At 41.1% G+C, this 24,096-nt stretch overlaps 1 protein-coding gene across 2 annotated transcripts in view; it reads right to left on the reverse strand.

Moving 5' to 3' along the window:
- The window catches only part of LOC147607709 (uncharacterized), an 83,391-nt gene extending 65,381 nt beyond the window's left edge, over nucleotides 1-18,010 (reverse strand). Inside the window, exon 1 of one of the 2 annotated variants that reach the window (XM_086790398.1) lies at nucleotides 17,154-18,010. In XM_086790398.1, the coding sequence (XP_086646524.1) occupies nucleotides 17,154-17,422 (269 nt within the window). In that variant the 5' untranslated portion in view covers nucleotides 17,423-18,010. The remainder of the gene's footprint in view (nucleotides 1-17,153) is intronic. The other variant, XM_086790399.1, reaches the window with a different exon arrangement.
- Between the last annotated feature and the right edge of the window lie 6,086 nt (nucleotides 18,011-24,096).

Below are 24,096 nucleotides of genomic sequence, written 5' to 3' on the forward strand. Positions count from 1 at the left end.
AAAGCTTCCAACGCGAAGGCTTCCGCTTGCAACAACTTCTATGAAGACTGGTAAGCTAATTGGACAATGTGTTGTCATTACTTATTCAGTAGAAGGGCAGGACTCCTTGTTTAGCCGCCCTGTGTAGTATTTCTCTTGTCCTATGTGCTCTTGAAGATGTTGCTACCTTGCTTGGTAGAACATAGAGTCAATGGTAGAGAATATGGGCACTGAAGTCGGGCTGGGCATCAAGGCAGCTCCTTGGTGATCTACATCGACATACCATTATTTTCTAAATGCTGAATTTCATATGCATTGGCATGGAGGATTTGGCGATGGATGCCCGTGAAGCTATGTATTGAATTTCTCCAATAGTAATACAATTTACTCAAGGGAGGAGTCGGCCGTTCTGGCTCATTGTGTGTCTCTTGTCAATTCAGCAATTTACTTCTTGTACTTGAGCAAGTGTCCTTCAAATCTTAGTGTATTTAAGTGTATTGATTAGCATTGTGTTCAACCAAGTTACATTGGTATCAGAGCATACGGTTCTCTTTCACTTCTATCGTGAGAGACGATCACCGTGAACACTAGCTATTTCTACACTTAAAACATTATGGACAGCCATACAATGAATGTTGGAGATGCTAATACAAAAGGTAGGGACAATGAAATGCATGCCTCCAATGCTTTACAGGATGAGCAAACTCATGTTGTGCACAATAGGGAACATGAATATGCGGGACAGCCGTCCCGTGGCAAAGAGAAGATGCAAGAAGAAGAGTCCATAGTCTTGAGGACTGAACTTACTCGTATATGCAGGCTCTTCTCCATGCACAACAAGAAGAATTGAATCTCTATCGCCGCGAGGATCCATTGGTACATGATCGTTTGTGCAGGAATACCTTATGTTGCTCGTGAAGGATACAATGTTTATGGCAGTGGTCAAAATGTATGTCAAATGCCATTGCCGACTGAAAATGTGCATGCACAACACATGCAACATGGGCTGCAATTTTCTGTTGGTGCAGGTATTCCGCGTATCTCTCATGCCACTCATGCCTTCGAGTGTGCTCGTGAGGGAGAAGTTATGGCTGAAAATGTATCAATGCATGTTGAGGGGCCAGCCATGCCTCATGCTTACAGGACACATGTATCTATGCCTTATGCATCACCTTTTGGTCCTAAAATGATGCCAGTCTCACAGGGGCTGTCCCAATGGACAAACATGGGGGAAAACATGTTGAGATGCACACACATGCATCAAAGTCTCGTGACTTCAAAGCCGGAGACAAATCTGTGAAGTTTGACACATATCATGGAGAATATGATGCATCAAAGGCACTTGCTTTTATTGCCCAGTTTGATATTGCTTTCAGTGATGAGAATTTCACTCAGAAATCCATGATCCGGCATGTAAGCATGTTCATAAAAGGCACTGCTGCCCATTGGCGGCTCATGGAGAAGCTCTCACCGAATCCTGTTAGATCATGGGAAGAGTTCAAGGAGAGGTTCTATGCTCAATTCTTGCCTCCCAATGCATTGAATGAGATAACAATGAAGTGAGATTAGGTAAAGCAAAATGAGGGGGAATCGGTAAATGCATATATACAAAAGTTTTGGAAAGTGCTCTTGGAGGTGTCTCCATTTATGCATGTCACCGAGGCGGAAAGACAGAGAAGGTTTCAATCGGGATTGCAACCCGTGTACAAAGCAGGATTACAAATGTATCCTGGTCATACCTTACACCAATTAATCACAGCCGCCACCGCCACCGAGCAATTGGAACTCAATTGAGTCGATCCAATAAGGCTAAACCCTCATTTCAAGGCAAAGAGAGGGTTGTCCAAAACCTGCAAAATGATGGACAGCCACCTAAAAGGGACCAAAACCAAGCCAAATCAGGTCCAAAAGCTGAAAATAAGTTTGCTAAAAAGCGCCCTTATAAGCCGGCAAACTTTGGTCTTAGTGCTGTGAAGAAGGAGCAATATATGCGTGAAGGCAAATGCTTTACTTGTGGCAGCACTGAGCACATGGCAAGAGCATGCCCAAATAAGAAGAACAAAGCTGAAAATGCTAGCCTAATGTGCATATGGTTCCGGATGTGCAGGGCAACACTTCACATGATAGCAAAGATAGGGTTGTATGCAAAGCTTGGGGACAACTCAAAGATCAGTCCGCTTTGTTCATGTTTGATGATTGTGCATCTGAAAATTTCATATCCACTCAAATAGCAGCTGCTTTGGGTATTGAAGTGGAGGACATGGGTCCTCAAATTGAAGCAGGGGCTGCCTTTGTTGGTAGAGAAGTGCAGGTCATGCCTATTTTTGGTAAGTTGCGCATACACATTCAAGGCTATGTGGATCATGAGGATTTTCTTGTGGCGCCTTTGAATGGCTGTGATGTATTGCTTGGAAAGCCTTGGGCTTACAAGACTAACAAGATCACCTTCATGCATAAAGGCCGAGAACATGTAATTTAAACTGGTGAAGAGGGTGATACCATTCCCCTTGTATCTCATGTACAAATTAAGAAAGTAACGAAAAAGAGTATTTTTGCGTACTTGATTTTTGTACGAGATCCTGTTGAGGAAAATAATGTACATGTAAACACTCTTTATAATGATAGGCTGAAATTTTTGCAAGAGCACAATGATTGTTTTGCTGATGACTTACTAAATGAGTTACCACCTGTACGACCAGAAGATCATCGTGACACAATGCCACGAGAGAGACTCTTTCAGCGCCTACAGTCATTGGGGATCCCATCAGAGATGGTTTGGGGCATCTATGCTTTATATGAGTAGGTCCTCGGGCGCATACGATGCCCCTGGGGGCTATCTAATGTTATTGCTAGCACCATAGGTGTGAAGCAAGGATGCCCACTCTCTCCTACACTATTTGGGCTATACATCGATGAGGTGGCTGACTTCATTGGTCACGGTGGTGGGGACGGGGTAGACATCTCAGGTACCACAGTCCACATTATGCTATATGCAGATGATATTATTCTAGTCTCTGAGTCGCAGATGGGACTACAGCACCATCTCCATGCACTCAATGACTTCTGCACACAAAGGGGGCTTACAGTGAACCTTGGGAAACCAAGGCCATGATTTTCCACACCTCAGGGTCGGTTCGACGAAAGGCCATCTTCACACTAGCAAGAGGACAGGTAGAGGTGGTAGACTCATATGTGTACCTGGGGATTACCTTTACGACTCCGCCAGGAAGATTTACTATGGCACAGGCAGCCAAGGATAGACTCACATGAAGGTATGCAGGGAGCAAATTTTTTGAAGAATTAATACATAAATCATTTTCATGCATAATATGAAAAGATGACTTCCTACCATATTCTAGAATCAGTCATCCTAGGTAAAATTAATAATTCTCATCATATCCCTGAAAAAAAATAATTTTTAATCCTTATGCATAAATAATTAATTAGAAAAAAAGAAAAATTTCTAGTAATTTTATTTTTATGATAAAAGAGAAATTTCCATGACAATGGAAATCCATGTATTCCAATGGAGAAAAATTGGAATATCAAAATAATGGATATTTTATTTAAAATTAAAGAAAAAATTTAGTTAAATTTATTTTTATGCATAAATAAATTTAAATGATGAAAAAAGAATTCCCATCATATTTGGAATTCAATCATTTAAATCGAAAAAGTAAAATTCTTGTCATATTCGAATTAATTAATATTTTTATGTAATTTTTAAAAGAAATTTTAGTTAAAATTATTTTATCCATGAATAGATTTAAATGATGAACGAGGAATTTCCATCATATTTGGAATTCAATCATTTAAAGGAAAAAAGAAGAATTCTTGGTATATTGAAATATTGAATATTAATATTTAATTTAAAGAGGAATTTTAGATAGATTTAATTTATGATAAAAGAGAAATTTCCATGGCATTTAGATTACACTCATTAAATGAGAAAAAGAGGGATTTCAAGCTTATTCAAAAAAAAAATAGATATTGGCATTTAGTTAAAAGAAGAATTTTTATCATATTTAAGAAAAGAAGGATTTGAATTAATTTTTAGATTTCTATTCAAGGATTGTTTTAAAGACAACCGAATCTGTTATAAATGGCAATTTTATATTGGGTGTGTACGTGGTATGCCTACCTTAATTTTTGCATGAATCGCCGGCTAGAGAGCCTGGGAACTCTTTTCCTTGGAAGATGATGATCAATAATATTATGATTTCTATTGAAGGATTGTTTTAAAGACAACCGAATCTGTATAAATGGCAATTTTATATTGGGTGTGTACGTGGTATGCCTACCTTAATTTTTGCATGAATCGCCGGCTAGATTGGTACCCGGGCAAAATACAACCAAATCTTTATAAAGGAATCCCACCAATACAGTGGTCACGTGGTTGGCTCGGGTGGTTGGCTAACCCATGGGCCGGTTGGGGTTAGGCTGAATTGGGGGATTCCTGCGAAAACAATTAAGATACAATTAGTTACGTTAGTTAGATTAAGTCCTGAGAAGACCTTGTTCTATGGGAAAGGATCAACGGCTGTACCTCGTTAAAGGAGGAAAAAAAGGGTGATTCTATGGACCAAGTACAAGTCTCTTCTTGATCTGATCATGTGACTTCAGGTTCAGTCAGATCAGTTCAAATAGTTAAGACTTTGACTCGTTAGAGTAATTCCCCCGTTAGAAGATTTTCCCATGGCGGAATCGCCCGTGCGGGCGAAGGGAGTTTTTCTGAGCTCGGTTTCGGAGAAACCGCTCGGGCTAGTCTCTCGTCCGAACATCCGCGGGCGAGACCCCGAGTGTAGATCCCCGCCCCGCGCGGGAGGCCGACGCTGCTTCCGCCGCCGCCGCAGAGAAGGAGTCTCACAGCTGCTATCAGAGCTTTGTTGAAAGCTAATAAAGACAAATGAATTCTTATCAAAAATTTGTAATAAAAACTCAGAAAGAGCATTTACATATTGTATTTTCATTCCGTAAGCCTCATTAATGAAGAATTTTTAATCAAAGAAATTGTTTTTATAGATGGAAGTTCCACACTTATCTGGTGTTCCCGACCTTACTCAATCACAAGACATGACTGCGTTCGCCTTCGAGCATCTCATCTCTTCCGCTATAACTCGAACAAGCCGAGCCAGACTCGCAGGCCATTTCGAGGATCTATATTTTCCTGACCTAGCGGAGAGACGACAGCACAAGTGGTTTGCACGGCGGTATGTTCACGCCTCTTACGACCAACGTGCGATGCTGAGGCAGAATCTCTCATTGACCATGATTCTGATGAAGCTGAAAGTGATACATGGTGTTATTTTATATCACTCAACGCCTCGGAATTTCAGACTTTCATGCCAAATCTACAGACTTCTTAGTCGCTTTATTACTAAGGAGAAGATAGTAGCTCCCTTAGTAAGGAAACGTTTGTATCAGGGCATGGCTATAGCCCAGTACCGTCGTCTTATGCGTCTCCCGAGGAGATTTTGATTTCAAGAGCCAAGCTACTCTATGTAAATATTGCAACCTTTCTATAAATAAAGAAATGTTTTGTGGAAAAATTCCATGTTGTATAAGTGATTGTTATTGACGAATTGATAAAGCAAAATCTCTTACCGGACATATATCATAGATCTCCAATAAGATCATTTATCTTGTTTAAGAAATTATTTTCCGAACCTCTTAAGTCTTAGGATCTCGTGGACAATATCAAAATAAAATTTTAATAATATATTATTTTTGGCAGAATCATGAGGAGAAGAAACCGTGGCCGTCAACCAGACCCTCTCTCTGAAGAAGAAGAGCTTGATCCCGACATTCATAAGGCTCTTCACAGAACTCAACCAGGACCCTTCAAAGGAGAAGGGGAGAACCTGGGCGAGGCTGTGGAGAAATGGGTGGAAGCTATGGAAGAAACAAAGAAAGAAAGAAAGAAAGAAAGAATTTATTAACGTCTTCCAAAAGACCGAACTCGACCTATGAGACAAATCAGTGTACCTATGTGGGGTATCCTCTAACATCCCAACAAAATGAAAAAGTACTGAACTAAGAATCTGGGTGTGCAATAAGTACAATGAGTGGGGGAGGTTATGGAGCTCTACTACTAGGAGAATGCAAAGCTATATACATGGAGTATACAATCATGATATGCAACCTAGCTAGCTCCATCCTGTACCATACTGGGGGTATAGAATGGTATACATCAATGAAGGGGGTGTCCACAGCTCCCTGAAGAACATGCCTGGGTCTGCTCTGAAGCGAGCCAGTCACTCCGCACCTCTCTGTGAAATTGAGCTCTGATCTCTGTCATCTCTCTCTGGTATAGACGTGGTGTCCGAAAGCCAGGTGTCCTTTGTCTCCTGCGGGCTCTGAGTGTCTCTGCTCTCTGGAGAGTAATTCCCTGCTGTGTAGGGGCTGGGAGTGGGGTGGATCTCTGAAAAAATGTAGTAATCTGTGTCTATCGTCCCCCCTCTGGAGCTATCTGAGCCTGTAATGATGTCTCTCTGTGACGCTGTATGTCTAGAATGAATCTCCCCAATATGCGCTGGTCTGCTGCCTCAAAGATCTGGCGTAGAGAATGTGGCTCTCTGAATAAAATGGGATATCTCTCTCTGATGGCTGTGTATGCTCTGCATCTGCATACATAATGCTCCTCACTCTCCACCTCCTCTCTGCACAATCTGCATACCCTCTCCTCTCGGGGGATCCGTGCTGCTCTGCCAGTCTCGATCTCCAATCGATGTGATGAGACTCTAAGCTGACCAATAGCTACTCGGGAGCCGTGTGGTAAAAAGCCCTCCATGTATCTAGGCCTCTCTATAAATCCATCATCAGTGATACTCATGAAGTGATCTCTGTAGTATAGCATCTTCGGTGGAAGAGGCTGTGTAGGTGATATCCATGTCTCTCGTGTATAGAGCTGCCATAGGTCCTGTCTCAATACTCTGTTCCTCTCACTATGAGAGAGACGGATATGTGGTGCATCCCTGTCATACTGGAATGGTGGTAGATGATCCATGTCTAGGCCATGCTGTGAGAACCAATGTGTGACTTGTGCATACCATGATCCTCTGTCTCCTGCCTCAACCAGCTGTCTAGATGCCTCAAAAGCTCTGTATGACAATCTGTCCTGTGGCATCTCTCTGAATCTGTCTAGCAGGCATATAGTATGGAATATGGCCTCTACCATCATAGGAGGCGCAGCAAACTCTGCTCGGATAATGTCATGAGGTACTGACGGTTTGCTGCGTATCATGCGTGCCATCATGAGGGCTTGTGGTCTCTCTATCTGTGTCCACCAATGGGTAGCAAGTCCTGGCGCCCATACCGCTGCTCCATACATCAGTGCCGGCGTGACTAATGTGTCAAATAGCCACCCTTTCGTTCGGGGTTCCTGAAAATGCGCCTAGTGGCACTGTCTCTCTAGCATAGCCAATACCAACTCTATTGCATGAAGACCCGTGGTTTTTGGGGAAGAATCAATACCCACACGGAGGTATATGGATTATATTGTTGGTTTGGCATTTCTACAGCTTGTGTTCCAGTTTGGCAGCCTCGTGTTGGGCTGTGTTATGGCATTTGTATATGGATAATCCGGCATCTCCCATGGAGAGAGTACGGCCCTCAAAAATTGTACATGATATTATTCTCCTTGGGTAATAAAATACTCCAAGGGGGGGGTCGGCCCATTCCGGCCTCTATGCAGTGTCACACGGGCAAGCTCCATTTTCAGTATTTGTGGATGTTTTGTCTAGTTTTTATGTTTTATGCAAAGTGATGATAGATATGTGTTTAAGGTTGTGGCCATGTTTAAATGTTTTAATATGCATTGATGGTATCAACAAGTGTGTCAAAGGCCCTAGTCCCTCGGGCACCCGCCGCAAGTTTCATTAGTATTAGAGCATAGGCTTTCTTGGAACCGGAGGCTTCCTTCTATCAATAAGGAAAAGAAAAGATCTCAAGTGGGGACCACACTTACTATCACTGCTATTAAGCATGGCCAGCCGCTTCATAGCTTATGAAGCAAGAGCATGAGCAATAGACAGCTTGTTGATCTAGGGATTTATGAATTCACAAAATTTTATCTTGGAGGTGTGGAGTTGGCTTTATGTGCACACGTTTAGCACTCTTTCCATATGGATATTGTGGATTATATTATTATCAAGCTTACAGGCAAGCTATATGGAGATATATCTCGGGATATCTTAAGGATATGGTGACGAGATATCTCTTTTGGCTTCATGACCAATCTGGCAAAGAAAAGCTAACTATACTTTGAGTTTGCAAAGTTGGTGCTTTTGCTATTTACTATGAAGTGTTTTTGATGTTCACTAACCCTTGTATAGCCATGCAAGGAGAAAGGTGGTGTTGTTTGTCTTGACATGGTTTCAGGGAAACATTGTTTATGGCTCCCTTTATTGGGATGGATTATATCTATGGAGATTTCTTTCTTGGACGAGATTTATATCGATATTGGGCTTCACAAGCAATTTCTATGGACGAATCTGTCCGAGTTTATAGAGAAGAAATCTTTGGATATCTCATGGATATGATGCTTTTATGGATAAAGTCCACCTCTACTCCAAGGTGTGTGGTTAGTACGGAGTATGTGGTAAGAGTTATATTGTATACAAGGATTATGGTATACAGGTCTATGGATTCTTGGACTTCTTTTCTAGGGATTTGGATCTATCCTCAGGTTTATGGATTATTCTTTTTGGCTCCCTTTATTTGGGATGCATTGGACTTATGAAACTCATGGTTCACATAACCTTGTGTAGTGTTCTCTTGTCCTACGTGCTCTCTTGAAGATTGTTTCTATCATGTGTGGGTGGAACAATACTATCTCCCCATACAGAGGCCAAGAGATTCATTGTTCATCTCACCATGCATGTGGATTCATGTTGGGATTGTGAGAGGGCAATTCAATGAACACTCCACCATACACGTGGATTCGTGTTGCGATTGTGGAGTGAGTGTTTCATTGTTTCCACACCATGCTTGTTGATCAGAGTTGGGATTGTATGGGAGAACATAGGAACTGTTGGGATTGGGAGAAAGGATTGCCAGAACTATGGAGAACCAGCTTTTCTATCACCATGGTTTGTGCTCTTGAATGGCACCATTTTGTGTGCATAGCACATGTTTCTGTGTGAGACACTAGTTTCTTGTGCATGGCACTTATTTAAGTGTCTTAGCACCTGGTTGGTGATTTTCATTGACATATGATTATCTCATTGATATTGGTGATTGAGACACAATTGGCTCTTGTGCCTGTGTCTAGCATATCTTCCACGGAATTCTCACCCATTTATTTTGGGACATGATTTTAATATTGCTATTATGGAGACTTATTTAGTCTCGCCCATTTCTTTGGGACATGGATTCTTCCGTTATATTGGATTTTTGAGACTCTCATCTCGCCCACTTGATGGCACATGATTATATCTTGAATATATGGCTTGAAGCTTAAAGTTGCGGACAACTTTTAAGAAGCTGGGGAGGATGTCACCAGCCTCGACATTTCCCAGTATGAAAGGGGTCTGGTGGACTCCAGGATGTCTAAATATTTGGAATATACAAGCTTTGGGAATGGGAGATTATCCTAGAATACAAAGGACCATACTCCTAAAATTTAGGAGAGTTGCTATTTTTGGCCCGACTCTGATGGAAATTCTGTTCGCATCATTACATCTCGAATTGAGTAGATACCAAGAGTTGGCAAAGTGCCTATGACAGAATGTCTACTAGTTGGGATATTTTTAGAGGTAAAGATTATGGGAGAACCCATCTCTTAGATTGGGACATGTGGCAAGAAAGTGGATCAAAGTGAAACAAGTGGAATTGAGTAGATACCAAGAGTTGGCAAAGTGCCTATGACAGAATGTCTACTAGTTGGGATATTTTTAGCGGTAAAGATTATGGGAGAACCCATCTCTTAGATTGAGACATGTGGCAAGAAAGTGGATCAAAGTGAAACAAGTGGCCTCATTACATCTGGAATTGAGTAGATACCAAGAGTTGGCAAAGTGCCTATGACAGAAGGTCTACTAGTTGGGATATTTTTAGAGGTAAAGATTATGGGAGAACCCATCTCTTAGATTGGGACATGTGGCAAGAAAGTGGATCAAAGTGAAACAAGTGGCCTCACACTTGTCAGATTGTGGATCAAAGTGAGACAAGTGGCCTCACACTTGTCACTCCACCTATTGTGTGGCTCTCCACTTGTCATTGTAGCCTTCTCTTTCCATTTTCACTCATGGGAGCCCCAAATCTATAAATTGAAGCCCTCTCTCTTCATTAATGAAGGCTCTCTTGCTACACACTAGCCTCTACCACCGTTACAGGCTGCCCTAATGATGGCTACTCTCTTTCTCTCTCTCTTGAAGGCTGCCCATGAAGAATACCACCTGTAAGGGACTGTTTTGGAGGCTTCCATCGTGAAGAAATACTAAAGACAAGGGTATTTAATCATTTATTATGATTTCTAGCCATTGTACTTGTTGTACCTGCTGTACCAACCACTGTACTGGCTGTACCAATCCTTGTACTTGCTATACCTGCTAGTACCAGCCACTATACCAACTGTACCAACCATTGTACCTGCTATACTAGCATTTGTACTTGTTGTACCTGCTGTTCCAGCCACCATACTTGTTGTACCAGCCATCGTACTTGCTGTACCAGCCACTGTACCTGTTGTACCAACCACTGTACTTGTTGTGCCGATTGAATGGAGAGTTGTACTTGCTGTACCAACTCTATTGCATGAAGACCTGTGGTTTTTGGGGAAGAATCAATACCCACACGGAGATATATGGATTATATTGTTCGTTCGGCATTTCTACAGCTTGTGTTCCGGCTTGGTAGCCTCGTGTTGGGCTGTGTTATGGCATTTGTATATGGATAATCCGGCATCTCCCATGGGGAGAGTAAGGCCCTCAAAGCTTGTACATGATATTATTCTCCTTGGATAATAAAATACTCCAAGGGGGGGGAAGGGGGGTCGGCCCATTCCGGCCTCTATGCGGTGTCACACGGGCAAGCTCCATTTTCAGCATTTGTGGATGTTTTGTCTAGCTTTTATGTTTTATGCAAAGTGATGATGGATATGTGTTAAGGTTGTGGCCATGTTTAAATGTTTTAATATGCATTGATGGTATCAACAAGTGTGTCAAGGGCCCTAGTCCCTCGGGCGCCCGCCGCGAGTTTCAGTTGGACCAAAAGTTTTTGATGTTTCAGATGAACAGCAGCAGCCAGACGTGGTAGACGAAGCCAAAGTCATCGAGCCTGAGCAGATCCTTCTTCATCGTTGGAAGCATGGTTCCGGTCAACAGATACGTCAATTCTATACGAAGTTCCGAGATCGAGGTACCCACGAAGCCATATGGCTAGACGAGGAATTCTTTCAAGAGTACCCCCAGTATTGGCGGACTACTTGGAAGCCATGAACCTACCGCCAAGCTAAGCAGGAGGGAATGTCACATGCACTCTGCACTGTAGTGCATGGTGACAAGCTGGCTCATCATCATCAGTGCAACATTGTACATATTAGTTCCTTTTAGGATTATATTTGTCGTATGCCGTGACCCCATTGTAATCCTCAGTCCAGGATAAGTCATAGGTCATTCTCAGCCGTGACCCCATTGTAATCCTCAGGCACGAGCTACATAGGTCATTCTCAGCCTTCGACAGTCAGTCAGTCAGTCCAAGTCCCTTAACCCACTTGAAGAGATGCATTCATGCATTTAGAGTCAGTAGAAACCTTAGGATTTGCATTAGAAAGCACTCTGCATATTGCATAGCATTCATTCCATATGCATGTAGGCTAGCTAGACCATTGCAGAAGCCTTCAGATATCATCTAACAGCCATCAGAATTTATCCAGTATTATTCCCATATTTTACAATAGTTTTTGTGCATTTTTTACATCATTTATATATTTTATTTGGACAAGTGCAGTCGGCCAGCCCTGTAGCCAGCCGACCAGCAGCCCAGCATATCATCAATTTATTCATTCATATCTCATTCAGCCTTGAAGCACTCAATGCTTGGAGCCTTCCGCACAAGGAGCATAAAGCGATTGCAGAATTCAGCACCTCATACCTCAGCATTTTCCTCATCAACATCTAGGAGCATCAACGCTTGAGCAATTCAGCCTCTATGCAGTAAAACGCAACATCTACAACATTCAGCCTTCAGTCCCCTTTGCGTTTTCAGCATACATACAGTTTTCAGCATTCATCTTCATCGTTCTGCTACAGCCAATTGGTGAAGGTAAAACTCAACATTCATTTTCATTTACAGCATTCATACATAGCCCAGAACAGTCCCAAACAGCCCCTATCTCAACCTCAGATTTGCAGCCCTTCCTCATTCCATTGGGAAGAGTGCATAGGCTTGAGATTGGACATCATTGGTGTTTCTATAGCCGTGTACAGTTCAACCCGACTCTTGGTCTTCAGAGATCTTGTGTTTGGCTTATCGTCAGTCCACCGTCAGTCTCTTCAAAGATAATAAAGCAAATACTATTCTGGTAACGAGATAGAGGGTCCTTCAGTGGGTAATTCGAGACCCCATATGGTGTATAGTTTCCATCTCTCTCTCTCTCTAAATCTCTTAAAGTTTAAAGTCTTAAAGTGGATTGCTAAACTCGCGAAACTTAGGATATAGAAGACGGTGTGAGCATTTGTGTGACAGGATCCTCAATTACGAATACTTCCGCTGCATGTTACAGGATCCCTAGGACCATAGTGTCAGACAGATGCGAAGTTTACCAGTCATTTTTGGAGGGCATTGTTTGATAACTTTGGTACTAAATTGAATTTTTCCAGTGCATTTCACCCACAGACTGATGGCCAGATAGAAATCTACAATCAGTTGGCCTTTGATGTGCTGAAGTGTTATGTCCACAATCACCAAGGTTAGTGGACATCTTATTTGCCTTTAGTTCAAGCTGTTTTGAATGATGCCTTTTCTTCAGCTATTGGCAGGACTCCATATGAAGCAGCGTTTGAAAGACCATTCTAGTCACTATTGACCAAAACCTCGTCTTCAGTAACCCAAGCCTTGTTTTCATTCATTCATCTCATATTTCACAAAGTGCTAAAGCATCTCAAGGACCTGGACAGCCAAGGGAGAAGCTAACGCAAGGGTGAAGGTTGAAGGTCAAGGGCAGAGATTTATCTCAAGTCAAAGTTCAGTCTTTATTTTCTGATTTGCATCATTCTAATAAAGCAAATACACCATTTGTGGTGGGGGCCCTACAGAGGGTATTTGGGACCCAATACTGTGTCCTCTCCTACTCTCTCCCTCTCTCTCTATTTTCTGCACATCTACTTCAGTTTTGTGTGTTATTTTCGTCGTGAAAGATTGCTGAATTCTGAGCATTGAAATTACCGATTCGACCCCGAAGCTTCCGCATGTTACAATCCTCAAGGATGAGCTGAGGGCCATTTAAATGATTCTTGCAAGACGTGGTGGAGTCGATCGATAGTGTCGTTGGCATCGATGGCATCTCCTATCTCTGGTAGATGCCATCGGCGGAGTGATAGTGTGATGCCTTCAATGCCAATGCGTGCACCTCCCGTGTATCCGTTTTTGGACAGTCCACCGAATACTCCGAGATAGTCCGATGGGATGGTCCAACGGGGGGTGATCCATTGTGGCAGTGTGGCAGTCCAAGGATGATCCAATGTGACACCTTGGGATGGTCTGGCTGGAATAGTCCAATGTGGGCACCCTTGGTGGCTACACTTGCAGCGCAATTGCTTGGGCTATGGAGGAGAGCGTAACTCTACAAGGAGAACACTAGCCTCACCCTTCAACTCCCCACTTTCAGATCTCGGCCATCCCAGCCTTGGTGGCCCCCGTTACCCAATGGGCACCCAGTGCTGGAGTGTGCCAAAGATGGGAGATCTCGGCCATCCCAGCCTTGGTGGCCCCCGTTACCCAATGGGCACCCAGTGCTGGAGTGTGCCAAAGATGAGAGATCATTAGCAATATTACCACTCCTTGCTACGAGTTCCTTTTGCTTGGTAACTATAGCCATCACTACTCACCTCAGTCTCTTTCCTTTACCCATTGCTGAGTGTTTGCTGAGTGTTTATAGGCATTGTCCCAACCTACACGTACCTTTTCCTTGGCACCGCAACTCTCTTGAAGACAATCCGCTCCATTTCACTAGACATCATCCACGTCTTGCAGGGACGATGGGACCGCCTCACTGGCGACTCAGAGCAAATGCAGCACCACCTTCCTACCCACATGGAGTCTGGGCTCCTTCCTTACTCGAGGGGGTGATGGACCAATTTGGCACCATAGGCTCCCAGTGTGGCTTTTTCCTCCCCCTCACTTGATGTAGTTTCCTTTTGAGAGCAACCAACCGGAGAGGGAGCCCGTTCCTTTCTTTTCACTCTCCCTCTTTCAAGGGATTTACATATCAGGCTCCACTTTGGGGCTGTTTTGTAGTTCGCTTTTCTCTTTTATGACTAATGAAGGTTCTTAAAATAAAATAAAAAATATTGTCAAACCTGAGACAGCAAAAGCTAGCAAAGCAAAAAGAATGGTGTCCAATGTCCAGCCCCTTGGAAAGAATGTTTTGCCATGAAAAACTTGTTGTAGGATATTATCTACAAATGATTGTCATCTTCTTCAGCATGCTCAATCCACCAGTACCCCAGCAAGGCGATTTTGACCATTTTTTGCATGTAAACTGGCTCCAAGATTTTAAAAGGCGAAGTTTAAACTTAGCATATAAAGTCACTCCATAAGAATTATTTACTTCAAACCTTGGAGGCAGTAGGGAGACCAGCAAAACTGTGACACACCTCACCCTAGTTACCTGTGGCTGGCTTGTAGAAGGTACGGCGGGAACAGTCAGGCAACAAGCATGGTAGACTAGCCAAAGCAGGTGCCACATTGCAGCTGATGACATGGCACTGCCACATGGCAGCCACCTGACGCATGGCAAGTCGGGCAGAGCAGGCCGACCAGCAGCAGTGTACCTATATATACATATATTGGAACAATGTCATAATCATCTGCATTCCCCTTGACGCTCAAGTCCTCAGAGCGTTTCTCTACAGGCAGGACAGGTCAAAAAGGATCTTCAACAGAGCACGACTGTGTGCTGACATCGTTGTGTACAGTCACCCCTTGGTACTTGAAGTACAATTATAAATACTTATGTCACGTGTACGCCCGTGCCATGGCTAATCAGCATGAACATACTTAATCCCTGCTTAGTTAGCAGTCAAGTAGCATCAGAAGTATCTTTATCAGAGTCGGCATCAGTAGCAAAAGCCTCAACATTTCATCATCATCAGCATAGGCAGCATAGGCAGCACTTCATCAGCATAGTCAGCATCATCAACACCAACAGCATTAGCTATGGCATAAGCATCATATGGAAGGGCTGGGAACCCTGTTGACAGCCAGCAGATATGCTGTTGGCAGCCATCAGCAGTCCCAACAGCAGGTGGCTAATGCCCAGGCAGTGGCCGACAGCAGGGACTAATAAACACAACATTTATATTATAAAAAAGGGATTTTATTGTCCAACAGTACAGCCCGACTACTAGATATTGGCCAACTGCACCTTCAGCAAGATATATAAGAAAGGCATCATTTTCAACATTAGACAAGTCATTAATCAATCATCATTCCATCTAGCATCAAGTAGAAGATATGTAGAAGGGCCAGGGTCAACCCCTTGGGGCTGACCAAAGCCCTAATTCATGTACAAGCATCAATTACCTTTTTGTACCATATGAATAAAGAAAATCTAACACCTAATCTCTCTCCTCTCTATCTTAATCATATGATAATTAGCATTAATGTTCTTAATCATGCTTAGGGTTGTGGATCAGTACAGCAAGGCTTCCGCACATGCAACATTGGTATCAAAGCATTCAGGCTCAGCCCACTAAGCTATGTCCCAAGAAAGGTGCACAATTCCAACAGGAAGGATGCAACAAGGTAGCAGATGGAGTGGTCTGCAAACAACAAGCGAAGCTAGAGGATGCAGTCCCTAAGGGTAGGTACGCAAACCCAATACCTCAGTAAGCTCTCAGATCAATTCCAAAGGCCTAGCAACAAGGATGATCAGTTCCAACAGGTGACCCACCACTGTGTCAAGGTTAAGGGAAAGCAAGCATGGGGACAACATTGAACAGATGCTCAGTACTTCATCAAAGACTTGGAAGTGGAGATCAAGAGTGAAGGTGTTCAGACCAAAAACATCAGTCAAAGTCAATACGCAATAGCAGTTCAATAGAACCCCAAGGAGGAAGGATGACAAGGTCTCCACCCCGTCATCAAGTTTAGAAAAAGGAAATGTCACGTGCACGCCCATGCCATGGCTAATCTTCAGCATGAACATACTTAATCCCTGCTTAGTTAGCAGTCAAGTAGCATCAAAAGTGTCTTCATCAGAGTCAGCATCAGTAGCAGAAGCCTCAACATTTCATCATCATCAGCATAGGCAACACTTCATCAGCATAGTCAGCATCACTAGCACCAACAGCATTAGCTACAGCATAAGCATCATATGGAAGGGTTGGGAACCCTGTCGGCAGCCAGCAGATACGCTGTCGGCAGCCATCAAGGGTCCCAACAGCAGGCAGTTGATGTCCAGGCAGTGGCCAACAGCAGGGACTAATAAACACAGCATTTATATTATAAAAAAAGGATTTTATTGTCCAACAGTACAGCCCAACTGCTGGATACTGACCGACTGCACCTTCAGCAAGATATAGAAGAAAGGCATCATGTGGCCTTCTGACTTGGGAGGTTAAATCCCCACGGGCCAGTCGTAAGCCAGTGCAAAAGCGGGGAGAGAGGCGGGGGGGGGGGGGGGGGGGGAGGGTAACTAAATTCCAACTACATTAGGATCTACTCAAGGGAAGAGAGAGAGAGAGAGAGAGAGAGAGAGAAAGACTGAGCTTTACAATGTCCCTCTTTTTCCTTTATAGTTAATTTGATTTTGTTTCCGAGAAAGAATGTTGGGCTTGTTCACAAAGAAAACTTGCAGCTCAGTATTTCGTAGGTTTTCTTTACAAATTTGCAGATTATAGAGCTAGAATGTGACATAAATGCCTTGAAGTAGAAATTCAGAAAATAAAGATAGAACTGAGAACTCTGATGGAACAGAAAAAGGAACATCTGTGGTGGATGAGAAGATTTACCTATCGGGTGCACACACGTAGACATTGCAGCAACCGCTGTTAACTAAGGCTTCCACCAAGGCTCTCAAACCAGGGGCATGGATGCCATCGGCATTGGTCACCAAAACACAGGGGCGATCATCTTCTCCACGAGGCTCCTCTATCTCAACAGGATTTGTAGCACCATGGAGGTGCTCTCTCTCTTCTAGGCCATGTCTACTTATTAACGCATCCTTCAAGCTCGAAACAAAAGAAGGGGAATCTGCATGCCTTTTCTCCACAAAAGCCATTGAAACAGTGAAAGCTCAAATCCTAGCCTAGATTATCTGGCTTCGATCCGACCCGTTCCTATAGCCCTTGACTTGCTGGTACACTTCGTCGTTTTTAGCACCCACTTGAAAGGCCCAACGTTGAGCCCACGCAGAAATAGAAGGAACAAGATGTAAGGATTGCAGGGAAGGCTGAAACAAGAGATGGGTATTGTGCTTGACCCTTGCTTTGATGAAAATTTATATGGTTTCAGTGCCCACTTGAAGGACCCGATTCAGCGCTTGCATTGAAATGGGAAAAACCAAGATGTGGGCATTGCAGAAGGGTGAAACACGAAATGGGTCTTCTCCTGAGGACTTAGATGCGTTTAGTGCCCACCCAACAGTGCGCTTGCACAGAAATGGGAAAAACAAGACATGGGTATTGTAGAGAAGGGTAAAACACGAGCAGGATTGGCCCCGTTGTGTGCAGAGGGAAGCTTTACTTTGTCCACGACGAGCATAAGTTAGCCCACAAATACAAACTACAAAATTCCCGGTTTTCCCTCCTACCTCTCCTATACCAAATTTGGTGCATATATATACATGTATAATATCAATCATAACACCAAATAATATTTCGTGGGGAAGGTGGATTACTCGATCGGCTCACAACCGAACCCCACTGGCATCGAACCCGGCCCCATAATGGGACCCAACTGTTCTACCGCTAGACTAAGCGCCCGCGGGCTATGTACAAAATAATACTAAATAAATGATAGAGATGGGATAATTTAATGGGTCCAAACACCACAGTGCGTAATGGAAGGCCATGTGTGGAGGAGTGCCTCTCACTATCTATTCAAATGTCTTCCGATCATAAAAATTTCAGAGCTCAATAATTCAGCTTAAGCTTAAGGTTTTTTTTTATATGTTTCTGCGCGGTTTATAAGCTTAAGGTTTATAAACATTCTCTCTCTCGTCTTCTATGCCAAAAGGATTCGTATAAGCTAAAGGTTTTTGCTATACTCACGAGACTTGATCTAGGTTGTTGTTCGATTCGAAACGCATCTCTTAATCCATAAAATTCGTTTTTTTCTTTTTAGCTCTATAAAAATGAGGTTGTAAGAGGAAACACAAAATATGGAAAATTTGCTCACAATACTAAGAGTGAAGTACAAAAAAAAAGCTCAGAAAGACTAAATAAATTTGATATGGTAATGGCCACACTTTGGGCATTTCCACACATTGGTATGTCCTATTGAAGATGTAAGGGAATGTGATGTTGGACAGTGAAGGATTCCACGGATGAGCAAAAATGTTCACCCATTCTAGGTACTACTTGCTTGCCCAGTGTATGGTCTTTATGCCTTTCTACCCAAGCACCCCATTCTCTTTTCTTTAATCTTTCCAAACCTCCTTACTACAATGAGGTTCCTCTTTCTCTACTTTTCTAACCTTGTTTATTAATCATCACCCTTAAAGTGAACCTTTCTCCTTCAAAATCCCAAAGACATGTCCTCCTTCTCTTATCCTAATGATGAGTTGTAAGAATTGGATAAGATGTCACTTCCTTGCCTCACGCATGCTCTTCTCCATTTTTGTTGTCATGATTCCTTCACTAAAGTGCCCAAGTCTCCTCTTCCACCCATGCCAACCTTGAGCTTTCTTTCAAGCATTGTTCTTTCCATAACTTTAGGCTTAACAAATGCTTCCATCCTATTATTACAAGCTAAGTAACTTTCATCTACTTTATATTGAAAAGTTAAATTAAAAATAGAGAAAGAAGTTATGAATCACATGACATCACTTGTTTGAAGTATGCAATGTGTTTCTCTTTTATTGTATGTAATTTTTCTTCATCACCCAAGTTTTGGAACACATAACTTTTGTATGTGTGTGCACTTTAATTCACTTTACACTCTCAAAGTAGTTTAAAAGTAAAACAAAACTATGAATTGTACTTCATCATTGGTCCGTGAGATGAATTGTACTTTATCATTGGTCCCTAGGGAGTTTCTTTCTTTATGGCTTTCTTTTTGTAGTAACAACCTTGCATACCTACTTAATGCCATGCCAAATCAATGTGTTATTAGGGCTATGTAATATAAAATCAACTTTTTCTCTATACTTTTGCTTTGGCTAGTTCTTTATTGCTTTGTTTTTGTAGTAACAACCTTGCATACCTACTTAATGCCATGCCAAGTCAATGTGTTATTAGGGCTATTTAAAATAAAATTAGCTTTTTCTCAATACTTTTGCTCAATAATGACTAATCATACAAAATTGATGGTAAATAAATATGTTCCTATCAAAGGTGAATATATGTTTTAATGTAATTATTAGCAATTACCACTACATAAGTGAATTCTAGGATATGCTTAATTGTGTAATATACTTGATTCTACAAACTTTTTAAAGATGATTTCCTTCACCCCAACACACATCAATAAACATAGCTTCGTGAACCATATATTAAATTTATAACAATAAATTTTCTTCTTTTTCAATGTCAAGTTGTGTACTAGTTTGTGTGACATGTGGCAAAACCACATCAAAGGCTCTTCTAATGTTTCACCTACAATGGCAATGTTCAAACATTGTGATCACGAGTGCATGCAAGTTACACATGCCTACACACAACACAAAGAGGACTCCTTATCCTTTAGTAGGTAGTGATGATGAAATGCGAAGTTATCTTGATTGGTTAACTTAATTACGTGTACTAGTTTGTGTGACATGTGGCAAAACCACATCAAAGGCTCTTCTAGTGTTGCACCTATAGTGGCAATGTTCAAACATTGTGATCACGAGTGCATGCGAGCTACATATGCCTATATACAACATGAAGAGGACTCCTTATCCTCTAGTAGGTAGTGAGGATGAAATGTGAAGTTATCTCGATTGGTTGACTTAACTATGGTCATGATAACAAACATGAAAATAAGTATAACATTTTTGTAAATAATAAGGCTCACTTTCTAGTTATCTATACTACAAGGTGGCCATTACCTCATTTTCATTCATATGATTAGTAAGCAATAGTACTTGCATCAGATTGTGGGTTAAAGCAATATTGTGTCTTAATAGTATTCCCCACGGTATCTTCACTATTAATTGTTATCAACAGTGTCATTTATTTTCATCTTTCAACGATGCCTGAGATCATCATACACTATTTACATACCTCAAAATTAGAGATAATACTTCATGCTAGTCATATGATTAGTAATAAGCAATGGTACTTGCGGGTTAAAGCAATATTATCTCTTAATAGTATTCCCCATCGTATCTTCACTCTATTAATTATTATCAATTAGGGTAGTTACAGTAGTGTCATTTAATTTCATCTTTCAACGATACCTAAGAGCATCATACACTATTTACATACCTCAAAATTAGAGATTATACTTCATGCTAGTCAACATCATAAATAATAGGGATTTAAATGAAAATATTTCTTTATTGAAGAAGGCTCCACTTTCTTGTGTAGGAAAATGATCCACTCCTTACCATCTCAATTATCTTTTTTAAAAATTTAAGATCTCTCTCTCTCTCTCTCTCTCTCTCTCTCTCTCTCTCTCTCACACACACACACACACACACACAACATCATACATTGTTTATATACCTCAAAATTAGGGATTATACTTCATGCTAGTCAACAAAATAAATATAGGGATTTAAATGAAAGTATTTCTTTATCAAAGAAGGCTCCACTTTCTTGTGTAGTGAAAACAATCCAGTCCTTACCATCGTAATCATAACAATTATATTTTATCCTTTAAAAAAATTTAAGATCTCTCTCTCTCTCTCTCTCTCTCTCTCTCTCTCTCTCTCTCTCTCTCTCTCTCTCTCTCTCTCTCTCTCTCTCTCTCTCTCTCTCTAGGTAGGACCACTTGTCTCATGAGATTTGTGAGTGTGGTTAGTGAGATAATTTTCAAGAGTGCCTTACTTCCACAATCTTCTCTTCTTATTTTTAAATTCAAACTAACTTGAACTTATCAACTTGATCCATTATCTAGTCCATCTTGTGAGCTTGGCATAAGCATTTGAGATTCTTTGAAATTTGACTTAACATAACTATAGGCTCCCACAACTATATGAAATTTTTGTACACGATAACTAAAATTCTCCCTAACTCCTTTTATATTAAAAAAACTTAAGATTCTTTTGTAAGTTTTTATGATTTGTGTTGCTTTTTCATGTTGTTGTCCAAAGCTTGACAATATGCACTATCATTGTTCATTATTTGACATATTAAACATTGCCGTATTTTGAACTAAATTTTATTGCACTCCCTCCACTATTATGTATGTCTCATTATTTGGGGCAATCACAAGTGATTGATAAAGTTATACTTTTGAAGGTGGCATCTTGTTTTTCTTGTTGACTAGATGTTTGGAAGCTCTATGTCCTTTTCATATCTTCAAGCACACAAGCAGCAATCATGATTGAGGATCTTAAAGTAATATTCTTGTCCTTGGATAGTTATAAGTTTTGGGAGATCCTCTTTTCTATGTCATCTACAAAGGATACTTTATCTCCTTGTTCAATAAGGAGAGTTTATCTCTTGTTGAAGTGTATGTATTACTTGAACTTGCCAAATTTCACCTAGTTCTTATTCATAATTATTTGTGTCTCCATATTTTTAGTTTGCCACTAGGACAATTTTTTGAAAGATTTTTGTTTGATATAATCTTTGTTTTTGCAAGTTTCTTTAAAACACATAACTAATAACAACGAACAATTTGCTAATAATAAGAAACGCGTATCAAATGACTATTGAAACACACCAAGTTTCTTGAAAACACAATCTTTGTTTTTGCAAATTTCTTTAAAACACATAATTAATAATAAGGAACAATTCACTAATAATAAGAAACACATATCAAATGACTACTAAAATGCACCAAAAACTAGATATAATTTAAATTAAACGGTGGCAAAGCACATCGCTACTAATAAGGAACACATATCAAATGACTAGTTAGTGGAAACCCACACCAAAAGCACAATATAATTTAATTTTAAAGGTGTTAAAGCACCCAATGTATTGTAGCAATACACACCAAAAAACATACACCATCATTATATAAAAAAGAATAGATTTACTCCAAAAGTATGGCATATTATATAACATGTATTGTGAGAAAGCTATACATAAATTATTGCATGTGAGTCAAATAGTCTTGGCTCAAAAAATGAAAAAAGAGACAAAGGTTAAAGATATGTCTTCATCCCCCCATGCGATGCCTTGTTGAGGATAGGTTCCAAAGGTGAACATGCATTTATATTTGATAAGATAGGTTGATTCGTAACCATGTTCTTATTTATCGAAGCATAAAATAATGTAATATATATGTGTGTAAGAATGTTATCATTTTTTTCCCAATCTCCTTCTCTAGAAAGTCGATGCAAATGCACATTGGCTAGGATTTTATATCATATGTGCATGCCCCCATGTTAGGGTTATTAAACATCATGTAAAAGGTTGTGTATTTTGAGTAATGTTGTACCTTTGTCTCATCCAAGTCAACTAGTTGCAAGGAAAGAGCACCACCAATTCTTTTATCAACCTCTTATGATAGTCCATGCCTCCACTTTTATCTTTAGTTACCACTATCATCCACTCAAAATGACATTCTTATAATCTTAGATTGATGGCATGCTCCTCCTCTTCTTCCCTAGCAAATAGTGACCCACCAAAATGACGTTCTTATAATCTTAGATTGATCGTATGCTCCTCCTCTTCTCCCCTAGCAAATAGTGACTTGGTATTTCCTCCCTTATGTTGTGCATGTACCCAATTGTAAACCCACCAAGTGTAAGTACCCCAACCTCTAGCTGCATTGTACTAGTGCCACCTACACTAGCCAGACCATTTCAAAGTGTAAGGGCTAGAGTGATGTTACAATTGGGGTGCCATGTGTGGGTGATGCCATCATTTAGAGAAGAAACATGAAGCTACCACTTTGATAAGTTTTGAATCTAAAGAAACACGAAGCTACCACTTCTAGATGTAAAGATTTCATTTCTCCATTAGTCCATATTGTTGGAGTGGAGATCAAAGTAGCAACACACACATAGATGTAGCAAGCAACGAGAGATAGACAGAAGCACAACACTCAAAGTAGATTGATGAGAATAAGTGAAGTACAAGGATAAGGTCACTTACATACACTTGGGGGAAAAAACTCCTAAAGAGGAAAAAAGTGGCCCGACCCATTATTAGCCTATGTCCACACATCACTACCGTATAAATGGCCACAAATCCCCCTTGTTAGTGTATGATGTGAACATGTGCAAGGATCCTGTGGTGGCTGATTAATCCCCAAATGGCAATAAGCCCAAAGCTTTGCAAAAAGCTTCAAACTTCTCTTGTGAGAGAGCCTTTGTGAACATATCTGCCACATTGTTGTATGTAAAGACTTAATCAAGCTAATCTCTCCTAAAATGAGAATATCCCTGACATAATGATAATGTACCTCAATGTGCTTTTGTGCGAGCATGCACTCTGACTATCAATAAAGATGAAGGTGGGGGACTGCTGTCCAACATCAAGATCTGCCCAAAAGGCATCTGACTATACACACTCCACAATTACTATAAAAGCTTCTCTACACTTAGCTTCACAGTTTGAAATGGCCACTGTTGGCTACTTCTTGCTGAGCCGTGATATACATGAATCACCAAGGTAAAAGAAAAAGCCACTA

Source organism: Cibotium barometz, chromosome 55, assembly GCF_041138505.1.
Source record: "Cibotium barometz isolate CiBa-2024 chromosome 55, ASM4113850v1, whole genome shotgun sequence".
In the NCBI taxonomy this organism is placed as follows: domain Eukaryota; kingdom Viridiplantae; phylum Streptophyta; class Polypodiopsida; order Cyatheales; family Cibotiaceae; genus Cibotium; species Cibotium barometz.